At 34.8% G+C, this 13,459-nt stretch overlaps 1 protein-coding gene across 1 annotated transcript in view; it reads left to right on the top strand.

Moving 5' to 3' along the window:
• UBE2W (ubiquitin conjugating enzyme E2 W) overlaps window positions 1-12,049 on the top strand; it is a 32,324-nt gene extending 20,275 nt beyond the window's left edge. The window contains exons 3-6 of the mRNA XM_058031805.1: window positions 1,041-1,143; window positions 3,611-3,766; window positions 4,902-4,977; window positions 9,166-12,049. Coding sequence (XP_057887788.1) covers window positions 1,041-1,143; window positions 3,611-3,766; window positions 4,902-4,977; window positions 9,166-9,179 — 349 coding nt within the window. The 3' untranslated portion in view covers window positions 9,180-12,049. The remainder of the gene's footprint in view (window positions 1-1,040; window positions 1,144-3,610; window positions 3,767-4,901; window positions 4,978-9,165) is intronic.
• Window positions 12,050-13,459: the final 1,410 nt, after the last annotated feature.

Here is a 13,459-nt window from a genome sequence, read left to right as displayed (position 1 = left end):
GAGATGTCTACTTTTCTGAGTACACTGCTGTTCTGCAAAATCTCAGCTGCCTTCCTTGAGTTGATGTAAACCATATCTGAGTATTTTTGTAGTCTCTTTACCTTATTATGTTGCTTAGCTCTGTAAAACTCAATCAAAGGTAAAAAAACAAAATTGGGAAATAGCTGTTGTAAAGGATGGTATTAAGTGGTCAACAGAACTGCAAAATCATGGAAGTTAAATAGCAGAATGTTGCTGTATGTGTCAGACAATATGCAAAGCATCTGCTTTTAGCTGTACTAGAAAAACCACAATAGAAACCCAACAACAATAAAAACCCCACATCACCAGCCTCTTCCCCAGCAACTCCAACCAACTCCAGTCAGTTACTTTTATGGTATTATGGTGGAAGGAGAAGAAGCAGAGGGAAAAGAATACTGGTATGTTGAGTTGTTATCTTCATTACAGATTCAAATTACCCTGGTTTTGGACTTTGTTTTAATTTGCTGGGGCCTTTTAATTTTTATACTATTAACTTTTCCATTTTTGGTTCCATTACCTGCAAGATACCATTCAATTTCTGAGTTTTTCACAAATATAAGTACAAGATGAGCTTTGCCCTTTCCCCTTTGTTACAGATTTTATTTTAATAAACTGTATTGAATTTTCATTGACAGAGAAGTAAACCAATCCAAAAGATAATGTGTACTAATTTGTTTCCTTCCAAACCTTTTAAGTTTTCAAGTAGGGATTTTTTTTCAACTTTGTTGTCTCACATTAGCAGCCATTTCTTGAGAACTGACAAGTCTGTGTGTAGTTCAAGTCAGAATTATATTTACAATTTGCATCACTGTGCCAGTGCCTGTATGCAAAACACCAAGCTTGTTTCTTGTAAATACAGGCTTGGTGTATTGTTCACCTTTGTGATTGTTGCAGTGTTAGAAGAGAAGTTAGATGGTCTGGCTGTGACTGATATTTGATTTGATTAGTCCAGTGCTCCAGGAGTACAAGTATTAATTTGTCAGTCCACAATGCTAACTGCTTTTTCCCCTGTTCCTTAGGTGGATTGTAGACATGGAAGGTGCTCCAGGAACACTCTATGAAGGGGAAAAATTTCAGCTTTTATTTAAGTTTAGTAGTCGGTATCCTTTTGATTCGCCTCAGGTAATTGCTGCCTTCTTTCTCTCTTCCTGCTACCTTCAGCTTACAGCTGTGTGACTTGTGCTGAGTATTGTATTATCCACATAGCCTAATGCCAGCTTTGCTTACTTTAATTTGTGTTAAACACATCGTGCAGGTGCCTTTTCTTTACAAATGATTCTGCAGTGACGTATAGGACTCTGATGTCTGCGTGAACAGATGAAATTAGTGTAACCTGGAGGCTTCTTTGGTGTTGATATTCATGTCTTGAAATACAGGGTAAAGTAGGAAGATCCCCAATACTGTGATGCAGGAGCCAAGTAAACCATAAACTGCTGCTTCATCCCTTCTTACTTTCAACATATTTTTTCTGGTTGATTTTTAAGACTCTTGCATCTTCTGTGCTGCCACTGTTAATAGAGCTGAAGAAATACTGTGCTTCTGATAGGGATTCTCGTACATACATGATGTGCTTGAGAGACCTGAAATAGCCTTATAACTGAGGTACGCGATGCCGTGTTGCTTTCAAACAACCTAGAGAGCTGAAGGAACAGCAGTACTTTAAAAACTGCAGCATGTGCTGTGTACCTCCATTCCTCCATTACCTGAGGGAAACACTTCAAAATATGGCTGATAAGAGTAGTGGCCAGTTATCAGCCCTGCTTTTCTGAAAAAGGAAATAGAAAAGCAAGAGTGTCTTAGTTCTTGTACTGTCTGTTTCAGCTCAGAGTTCTAGAAATTATCTCTGCAACTTCTCTCCTTGGTGTTAAAACTGAAGCATGGAGCTGTGAGAGACACTTAAGCCATAAAAATTAACATATTTTTAGCTACCATGATAAACACTAGAATGCTGACTTTCAGTCTTTTACAGAATAAACTGGCTGCTTGTACTTCTGCACCTCATCAGGTTTGCAAGGTACCAATTTATAGGTGATCCACAAGAGATCACCAGTTTAATTTGGTTCCAGGTTGTTTGTCTTCATTACCCAACCTCGTGTGTCTCTCTGTGCAATTTATTGTTAGCAGCAAATTAGATCCATACATCTACGCTGAGTTTTATCACAGAAAACAATTAAAAATTTAAGTACTGAATTGTTTTAAATGGCTAGAATTCAATTTTTCAAATGTGGCTGTGGAGTAGGGTCTGCGCTGCAATTTCTTGGTCATAATTACCTCTCCTGCAAAGCTAGTTACTGTGAATTGACAGTTTTCAGTTGTACTGCTTTAATCACTTGGATGTTTTCTGCCTTTAAATGTATGTTGTCTGTCATAGAGTGCATTCTTTTACTTACCTAGTCTGCCTAGTTCAGGTTGTCATTTAAAAACAGGATATTAGTTACAAGTGAAATGCATTACAGGATTATGAAGGTAAGCCCTTCAATGCTTAAGAAATACCAGTTTGAAGACCTCTGAAAGATCGTTGTGCATCCAGTTTCTCTTATGCCTTAGAAACCTGTCTGCCATTTTGCAGATGAATTAAGCTCTCTAATTTCAGTTTCCTATATGATGAAGGTGTTGCTTGTCATCAGTGAGGAGGTGGGTGTGTGTGTACATGTTTACATATTTTGATGCATACCTATATAGCTTGAGAAACTACTGGGTATTATAGTTATGAGTGGTAGAGATTTATGGTTTTATTGCATAAAAGGAGTTGGAAAAGGAATTCAGGAGTATAATACTGATATAAAGATTTCACTTTTACTCTCTTTCTGTTCGTCCTGAACCAGTGATATATTTTGACAAAAACTTGATGTAAGAGCAGGAATTGTCAAAATTGCTTTTCTAGCCTTTTTTTGACTGTAGTACTATCTTTTAATAGAGAGAAGTTCAGGTTCTAAATGCTTTTTTTCCATATTCTCCATGTCAAACAAAATTTTTATTTGAAGTAATGTTTCAAAAATATTTCCTATTTGGTAAACTTTGGTTTCACAAAGTTGATTATAGTTTATTATAGTTAATAAGATATTTATTTATAGTTAATAAGATTGATGAATCTTAATTTTATTCTTCATGCTGGAACCTGGGTGAGGTGTCCAGAATTTTATTTCTGTTATGTCCAAGTTTATAGAAATACTCATTTATTAATCTTGTTGTGCTTCTTGGAATATAACATTGTGGCTTATAAAGTCATTAAATCCAGTGTTTTGGCTAGACAGCTGTATTCCTTAGGATGTGGAAGACTGAGGCTGCAAGATTTTGCAGTCTTTACATTGTTACCTTTGCATTTTTTTATACTGTATAAATATTAATAGAAAATCCTCTATATTTAACCTTATATTTAACTCCATCTTCACTAGCAATTTAGACTTCCATTGATTTTAATTTCACTTAATAGTTTCCAAAATTGAATTAACCCAGCGTGGTGAAGTGTCTTAGTATAAGTGAAAATGGCAAACCTGCTTCTTAAATAAGATGATATTGTTTCCCCAAACCAATACAGTTTTATATAAAACAGGGACTATAAATTAGTTATTTTTGTTCTTTTTTTTAGGTCATGTTTACTGGAGACAATATCCCTGTTCATCCTCATGTTTATAGCAATGGTCATATCTGTTTATCCATTCTAACGGAAGACTGGTCTCCAGCCCTCTCAGTGCAATCTGTTTGTCTTAGCATTATTAGCATGCTTTCCAGCTGCAAAGAAAAGGTATGGGCTTTTTTAGCACTGTTGAAGTAGAATAAGTAAAAGTTAGTAATTTTCTACTTTACAAAGTAAAATTTTCATTTCTCAAATTCTGAAATAGGCAAAACTACTGTATCTACATTTCTACTACTGACTAAACTAGAACTGCAAAATAAACAGTGCAGTGAGTACTTTGCCACTGTTTTCATGATAACCTGCTTATATATCATTACTGGAAAAGAGCAGTGGATGGAACCCTTCCAGTTGTACTGACTGCAAAGTTCAATCATGCTTCAGAACAATTCTTTGTAAAATTATCCTTCCTCTAAAAGGAGTGTGGAATGACTAGTGAAACGTCTTTAGTGCAGATGTTTCTAACTTTGCATCTGTACTATTTCAGTGAACTTGATAATTGTCATTTCAGGGAAGTAAATGGTGCTAAGCTGCTTTTTTGGCACTGATACCTTAGAGACCTTTTAGTAAAGCGATTGCCCTTTCACTTTTGACCGTTTCTTTCGCAGAGGGCTGTCTGTGGAAGTTAGGTGTGGTCAGAGCTTGTCCATATGTGCTATCCAAGCATGCCTTTTTATTTTGCATTCCAATCAGTCCTAGTCATATATGTAGTCAAAAAACCACCCCGAAATGGCTTTGCATTGTATTCTATCCTATGTATTTTGTAAATGATGGCACTTCTGAAGAAAGCCAAAGAATATGTAATAATGCTCAGCTGCACTTACTGAAATTAATTTTTTCAGCCATTCTAAGTTGAGCCTTAGAATGGGAATTGGATGTAATGCATCAGAATTAGATTCCAAGTAGCAAAGGAATTTAATTTGGGGGGTTTTTTGAACAACAGCTGTTTCTTGTGAATTAGTATATTTTGTTTGTTTGTTGGTTTGTTTGTTTTTTTCATTTTTTTCTCCCCTATTTATCATCAAACTGTATGATATTTTTTACTGTTTTATTTTCTTGGAGTATCTCAAGTAAGAATTTGTTACCTGGATTTTGAGAGATTTTTCTTCACCAAAAAGGTCTGGTCCTGCCTGTTGCCTCATTTTCACTGCATTCACGTGGTAATCTGCCATAATCTTATTAAATAGCGTATGTATTACAATGTGAGGATTGTTTGATTATTTGTAGGTCTTTTCTTCTGTTGCAGAGGCGACCTCCAGATAACTCATTTTATGTAAGAACATGTAACAAGAATCCAAAGAAAACGAAATGGTGGTATCATGGTAAGTATCTAACTAGGACCAGAAATTTTTAACTTCTTTTTAGGCTGAAGACAATTAAATTGTAGGAAAGTAGGATAAATGTGTTCAAAGCATTAAACTCTGTTTTTTCAACTGAAAACATTATTTAAATCCTGTTTCTGAGATACTCTGCTGTGATTTTTTTTCTATATCACATTTGACTAATTCCTGGTGGAAATTTAAACATGTTTTAAATTGTAGGATTGACTTTCAGTGAAAGTTCTTGTAAAGTTTATCAATCTATGACAAGTACGAAGTTTGGGATTGGGGAAAGTCCATGGTGAAACTAGTTTTGCTCTAAACATTTTTCTTATTTTTATTAACACTTTAAAAACTTTTACGTTGTTGAAAAGATACCTATGTATTTGTAAACAGCTATGTGTTTTGATAGATCTCTTCAATCAGAATTTCCAGTATGGGACAATTGACTGATGTTAAAGGCTCCTAAAAACTAATACTCAATAATATAGTAATGACATTCTCCATGGACAAGATCAAGAAGAAAAAAGCATATTAAAACTTCTAGCATCTGCAGTGCTAGTGTTGTGTTGGGTTTTTTTCTTTGTTTGGTTTTGGTTTGGGGTTTGCTTTGCTTTTGCTTTTGTGCTTTTTTCTTTTGTTTCCATGTGTTGTGTGTCTTGCTTTATACTTTGTGGTTTCTTTCTTCTGCCTCAGCATTTGTCATCCTCCACCCAGAGCTGCAGTTGGCTGTATGTGCTTGTCTTATCCACTCCGTTGGTGAGGAAAGAGAGAAGAAGGGGATAGAGATGGGCCATTCTTTGTTTCTCTCCTCTTGTTAGCGATGCTTTCCTTGCTTTCCCTAGGAAAATTCTGTACAAGTGGTAGTCCTTTGAGTACTTTAGGAAGGGATATGTCAGAGAAGGTAATACTCCATGCTAGTGTAGTGCAGAACAGTTGATTCTATCACTGCAGAGTCAGGTGAAGGTTCCACCATAAGACATCCTCTGTTTTTCATGGCCTCCTTACTCCAGCATAGGTTCTGTCCCTGATGTGAAAACTAGAGCAAGTATTTTGAGGCAGTGAGAGTTCCTAACTGGACAGCCAAATTCCAAAGTCTTCACCCTGAAAATTCTTAAGATTCCTAAAAGCCCATGGATGGCCTAACAAGATAAACTTAATAGTTTCATAAAACTTGCTGAGACCCATGGGATTTTGACATACGGTAATGTAACAGAAAGAAACTTTGTTTCTCATAATACAGTAATTGTAACCCCAAAACGAGGTGGTTTCAGGTACACTGTGAAAATTGCTGTATGCCATGAGATTAAAGTGTATTTAAGAAATTTGGGACCATCATGTGGTTGTTTTTAAAGTTGACTCCAAGAATAATCATATTGCACACAAGGATAGATTTTTCATCCTCACCAGATTATTCAACAGTCACTTTCTTTTCTCTCTCTGTTTTCATCCTCTCGTAATGTGTTTGGTGCTTCTCCATTTCTAGTTTTTGTTTCTCTTAAATGGCAGTTTTGGGAGTTTTTGTTAACTTGCTATTTTCACTTGCTAATTATTTTTAAAGACAAACAGGTAAAGTTCCATTTATTTGCTTTGTCTTGTGATTAAAATGTTCTGTTTGCTTTTAATTTGTACCAGTCTCATTTTGATGTAGAGAAGAAATCTTTAAAAGCAGAACAGTCTGCAGATAGTACTTTTATTTCTTAATGAAATTCAATTTGTGTTAAACAAGCAAAACAGAAACTTAGTATGAAAAGAAATCTGAGTTACTGATTTTGAAGGTTGCTGTATTATGGCTCAAAACCACAGCTTACAGTTTATTGAATGGGTATTTTAGTTACTATGAAGTAACTATGCAGTGTTTTTTTTCTGGAAGTCAGTAAACCTTACCCATCCTCAAATTCAGAGCAACCTAAAATCCAACCTGAGCAAGAAAAAGAAAGTCAGTTCATTTAAATAACTCATACTGTCTTCATTAAAAATTCATTGGGCTCCCCACCACCTTGAATTCTTACATGAAAAAACAAATATTCCTGATGTCCACAAGAGAAAAAATTCATAAATTATTAGTGTGTTTTCCCTTCCATTTTTGTGTGTGTCATTTGCTTCTTTTCTCATTTAATTTTGTTTCTCCTATGTAGACATAGAACCAGACGGCCAAGGCATGATCTTTAAATTGTCAGTGTTTTCTAAGCAGGTGTAAAGAAATACTGTTTGTTACAGTAAAATGGGAAGTGTGAAAAGATGTTTATTTTCTGCACATGCTTCAGCTGCAGTGTCATATATATCTAATCTTGTGGTTGAACCACATTTGGCTAGATAAGTGAGGGAAGAAAAATCCCACCCAGGAAAGAAAACCAGCTGTCCAGGGTTAACTGCTGTGAGAAATTAAATGCCAGTGCTAATACAACAACCTGTGCAGGGAGATGCAGAGTGGTTCTGTCACTTCTGCTGTCCATTGGACTGGTTTAGCTTTATGTGACATAGTAGCTCTGTGTTTTGAGAGTTAGGAAGAAGTCTGTCCTAGGTATTAATACATGCATTTGAAGGAAATTTTTTTTCCAGTAGGTGCCTGGAACTTATTTACCTGGGAATAAAAATAGTCCCTGGTTGGGAGCTGATGTAAAGAAAACCCAGATGAGCACAGAGTGATAAAGTGGCCCTTAGAGACATATTCTGACATGTAAATATGTGTCTGCATTCATCTTAATACAGAGTTTTTAATGTGTCATATCACACCCCCCCCCCCCCCCACACAACAACTTATTCCTCGAGCAGAGTTATGGAGTTTTATTTGCTACAAAATGATGTCCTCACAAGCCCTGTTTTAAAGCTCCTGATCTTTGAGAACTGAAAATATTTCTAGATTGTCTACCCTACCCAATGTCTGTTTCAACTGTGCATTGACTTTCCTGCTGAATTTCCATCTGAGAGTTGCTCATGTTGTCTTAAAGACAGAGGAGGATCTTCCAGATACGGTTTACTTGGGCATCCAGACTGAAATCTGTTTCATTAAGCTGTTGACTTCCTTTGTTGTTCTCAGGAGGTAGATTTTTTTTTTTCTTGGGGGAAGGGTGTGGTGTGGAAGAAGGGAAAGGTAATGGTGTTTGTTTTCAACCAGCACCTCCTTACTACTTTTGGGTTTTGACGTTGATTTGGTTTTGTTTTTTTCTTAAGTAGAAAGTGTTTTCTCTGATATTTGGTCTAAAATTTTAGTATACCATTTAAATGTCCCTTCTCTCTCTCTTTTGCATCCTTGTCCATTTTTTTTACATGTCCAGTAGCCTACTGAAAAATTTAAAGAGTTTTTTTACAAGTAATAGCTTTGATATAATATTTTCCCATGAGAATGTAGAATGTTTATGAGGCTACATTTTTTAGGTGTGGGAGGTTGCAAGTAAGTCCTTTAAAAATAAGCAGACAGTAACCTTGCTTTCTGTTAACAACTCAATATTTACTGCTAGCAGGTGCAAATATACTGCAGGTTGATGTGTGAAGGAGAATGTTTAAATGGGAGATCATTAATATGGAGCATAATGCAGAAAAGATAGGTGTAGAATGTGCATTTTTATAGTATGTTCTGTTTGATTACAGTATCTAAAATTTAGTGTATGTAATTTACTTCCAGGTTTAAGATTTTAGGCATATAATAGTAACCTATTCTTTTTGCATAAATCTGTCAGCTATTGTTTTGAATCTTGATAAACAAACTAATATACCTACATACATATATATATACACACACACACACACACATATAAAGGATTGAGAATGCATCAAAGCAGCCCACTCTGCTGAGTCTTATCCCTATATATTCCTTCTAAAAGGATGTCTTAATTAGATAACTGTTGTGGATCTGCTGTATTTCAAGGGTGCAAAATGTTAAGCATTTGATTTTTCATTTTCCTGGCAAGTGGTTTTCTAAACATCAAATATGGAAATGACTGTCATTTTTATGGAGTATTTGCTAATACTGATGTCTTTGGGGGTGTATATGTATTTTGGAAGTTTAATTTTTGATACTCTCTTTTCTCCCCGAGTCGTTATTGAACAAAATCACAGAATTATTCAATCAGGGTATTTCCTCTGCATGTTACTGTCTGTGCTAGGAATTGTTTCTGCCTATAGCACCTTGCTAATTTGGAATTAGAATGTTTATATGTTTTCCATAAATGCTCTTCTTTTATTTTAAAGATGACACATGTTGATGCCACCATTTTGTGATCCTCGTAGCAGAAGATAGTCCTACTGAGAAAATGAGCACTTTGATCATTCAGTCTTTGAACTTTAACCTTTGACTGGAAGTGACCTATAGGCAATGAAGACTACTTCCTTTGACTGCATTTTTACTAGTGTGCATTCTGGGCGCATGTTGATCGCTGGTTCAGTCCATGCAACTGACATGCTTTTATTAGTCATACAGTATTAATGCAGGTGTCCAGAAATGTCAGAATAATTCCATTATTTTTATTTTAAGCTTTTGGAAGAATTCCAGGTCTTCATATATTGTGCAATAACACTGAGCTCCTTGGCGGTTTTGGTGCATCCATTGCCGGCAATGGACATTGTACCAGGGAAAGGTTTTCTCCTGCCACAAAAAAGATTGACACGTGACTGAGCTTATGAAAGTTCTGGATATATTTGGAATATAAGCAAGGGATTGACAATTACCTGAAATCCAGCCCATTCTTTTATATTTGGATTCTATGCACTGTGACCACAAAACTAGCAGCATGAGTTAACATGCCTACCTGAAGGACTGTAATAAGATCATTACGTATTTATTAAATTGTTTATGTGCTGTCAAATTGTTTTGACATGGGCGGTTTTTCAAGTGACATTGGCAGAGAGGTACAATGTTATCCCTATGGTGAAATAAAACTACTTTTTGTATATAGTTATTCATATCTCTGAAGCAAAGGTATGAGTAATTTAGGGTATGAGTGATTTAAACAAGAATTTATTTTGGAGATAGAGGATGGCAGTGATATAACTGAACTTGCTGCAGTCCGTAATTGGGCTTGTAATTTGTACTTTAGAGCTTTTTCCAAATAGATTGCACACTGTTATTTCCTGCTAGCCATCAGCATGAGCCCTACTGCCTACACCAATATTTCATTTATTTATGTGTTCAAAAGCAATCCATATAACATTTTTTGTTTGCATTCACTGTTTCTTTTGTGTTGTATGTCATGTTTGAATGTTACAAAACAATATTTTGATTGAAAAGCTTTGTCAGAAGATATTTTCATGTAAATTATTTCTTTATCTTGTAAGCATCATCTTGTCTTTTAATCCTGTATTATAAAAAGAAAAAAAATACATTTTTGACAGAGGCTTAAAGTTTTCACAAAAAAGTGTGGACCTTCTTATTTAAGTTTAGACTAAAGTATATTTTCTTAACTTGTTTGTCCCACGTAGCCATGCCAATTTTTCCAGGCTTTTCTTCACCAAAAAAAGGGGGAAAAGCCTAAAATCAGACATTTTTCTCTGGAGCAACATTTACTGAAATGACAGTTGTTCTCAGCACTCTGTAATATTTTGATACTGCAATTAGGTTGTCTTTTTAGGAAGCACTTTTATAAACTAAATACCTTTACACATATGCAAAATTTCTATAATTTTTTTTACTGTTGCCTTATTGTTGCACTCAAAAAAAAATTCAAGCAATTAATGCATGAATGTCTAAATGAAGTAATAGCTTGATGTAAAAACAAACAAAAGCAAAAAAAAATCCCTAAACCAAATCCACAATGACTAACTACAATAAAAACCAGAAAATTGGCTGAAAAGACTGATTATTTTTTTTTCAATCTGCTGTATGATAACTAATGTTTTATAGCCTTGTACATACTTCTCTGTTACTTATTGTTTAAAACACTTTTAAAAAGTATAGATGCTTAACTCAGGGTGGATAGAGTTTAGATGGATTTGCTTCAGAGAAGTATTTTGTACAGCATCAGAACTGTAGATACTGGCAGTAAAGTGAGGCTACAATATACTTCAGGAACTGCTTTTTTTTTCCTACTGTACTGAAAATATCTCTTGGCCTTTAAAACTCAATGGTAAAAATCTAGCTTTGGATATAAATTTGATGTGTGTATATATTTTCACAATGAGTCTTGGAAACAAGGAATTAATTTTCTTTTTAAGAGCCAAAAAAGGTAGTTTTAAACAAAAGAAATACTTATGCTCTAAACTTTCTGTTTAGCAAAATTTTATTGTTGTGAGATCATCAAACTGGCTAGTTTTGGAAATGGTTCATATGAACGAGCAGTAATCTGATACTTAATCTGTATAGTCTTGTTCACTGCTCTGTATGAATTGAAACAGTTCAGAAATTAATGTATGAGTGGTTCATATAGTAGATCCTATCAAAATAGTCCACAGGAAAGGGACCTTAATGTGACCAGGTAATGTCTGAAGAAATGGCTTAAGTACATCTCAAATTCAGTTCCTTTTCATATAGTGGCTTGGGAAACAACAATACATGGTTTCAGAGAAGCTTCATGACATACCATATGTATTTTGTTGAAGATGGGTGTTGTAGTACAAAGCATTATGCATTTTATTGACCTGTGCTGTCACATGGACTATAGTGAAGTTAAATAACCAAATTTATGCTGCTCTTTAATAAACCCCCACCCCCTATAATATATCTTTATTTAGATCAGAAAATGCAAGGTAGATTAGAAGAGAATGTACCTCAGGTCTTATAGTTTACAGTAGAAATGCCTCATTGGTTCTCTTGTAGATCTGTGGGTAGGCTCACCTATATAGAGAGGGCCAAGACAAAGCTTATATACCACTCAAGCACTCAAGATAATGCAACTATTCTGACAATGCTATGATGTCCTGAAAAAGGGCTTGAATTAGATGGAGGTGGTGCCATCCTTTCCTAAGGGTGACCCTGTGTATGTAACTTTCTTTCACTTGGAATTTCTCACATGGAATAGTTACAGAATTGGCTTGAAACTATCTTGCTTTTATTTTGTGTCGATATTCATGTTGTTAAACACTTTGTTTTGTGTTTAGTGTCTTTATACTATAACACAATAAATTCTTGTTTTAAAATAGATTACTACCCTTGAATGGAAATACGTGTGGACCTTTTCATGGTGCAGTGCAGAAGCACAGTTCCTAACGTTCAGCCACTCTTAAGACAAAGCTGCCAGTGATTCTGAAATGTTGTGATGCATCTCAGAGGAGGAATTTGTTTAACAGCAAGGTGTTTCCTTATCCTCCAGTGGGTATCTGTTGTTCAGCTGGAAGAAATAGTTAATTAAAAAAAAAAAAACAAACAAAACACTTAGATGCTTTCATTTGAAATGCTTTCATTTCTCTCAGATGAGCATATATTTATCTTTTTTTTTTTTGGGTTTTTTTGGTTTTTTTTTTTTGTTGTCTTTTTTTTGTTTGTTTTGTTTTGTTTTGGTTTTCTTTTGCCATTTGACAAGCACTTAAAATACTTGATGAGAAGTTTCAGATGCTGGATTATTGTTTGCCTGCAGTGGTGGGAAGAGACTTTCTATTATTTTGTCAGCATCTATCAGAACTGTTTAATCAAATCTCTGCCTCATACCAATAACTGCTTTCAATTTTGTAGATTTTTTTTCAAAAGATGATGTCTTCTGCTTTGTTAAAGGGCAAGGCACTGCATACCTAAAACATGTATTTTTATGAAAAATTAAGTTTTTAAAATTTTTATGTTTTCTATCATTGGAATTATTCTGAATGTTTGATTTTTTAAATTTAATACTTTTTTTTTAAAGTCTGAAAAAACCTAAGATGTGAACTGTATTGAAAGGTATGATTTAAGGAGACCATACTGTTTCCAGGTCAGTAATTAATGGTGTTTTAAAGAGAGAGAGGGAAACCCCCCCTAATTAAACCCTAATTAAATGAAAAGATTTGCAAAAATGCAGCTATAGAGTTTGAAGGTTTGGAGGAAGTCAATACGGTTTTTTGCCTCTGATAGAGCAATTGAGCATTGTGTTGTGTTTGTATGCTCACAAATCCTGATCATTCTAAAGAACAAGTTTGAATGAATTTTCTTTTAAAACTAGTTACTTTTAATCCATATCACCCAGTCCAGTTTGGATTTACACAGTGGTACCTAAATAGTTGGGTGTTGAACTGAATAAGGGGAATTAAGCTGTCTTAGTGATATTCCATCTTCAGCTGCAGTCACACAGCAGCATGGGAAGAGAGACTTTGCATTTGGTTCGTGTGCCAGGGACTTGTTGGCTGTTCTTTTTAAGACTAATAATAAATTTCCAAACCTCCTGGCTTTAAAGTACCTTTATAAACTTGGAAGAGTAGAAATATCATGAGCCACCTTTTACTAGAAAATGTAATTCTGAAATACAGATTTGAACATACTTAGTCTCTGTTTTATTTCATTTTACTGATATAGCAGTGCAGGAAAATCTATTCACTCTTCATTTCTTTTTCTTGCTAATTTTATGTACTTTTAAAAATAATGTTA

Source organism: Melospiza georgiana, chromosome 1 (assembly GCF_028018845.1).
Source record: "Melospiza georgiana isolate bMelGeo1 chromosome 1, bMelGeo1.pri, whole genome shotgun sequence".
NCBI classification, from domain to species: Eukaryota; Metazoa; Chordata; class Aves; order Passeriformes; family Passerellidae; genus Melospiza; species Melospiza georgiana.
This window is presented reverse-complemented; position numbering and strand designations above follow the sequence as displayed.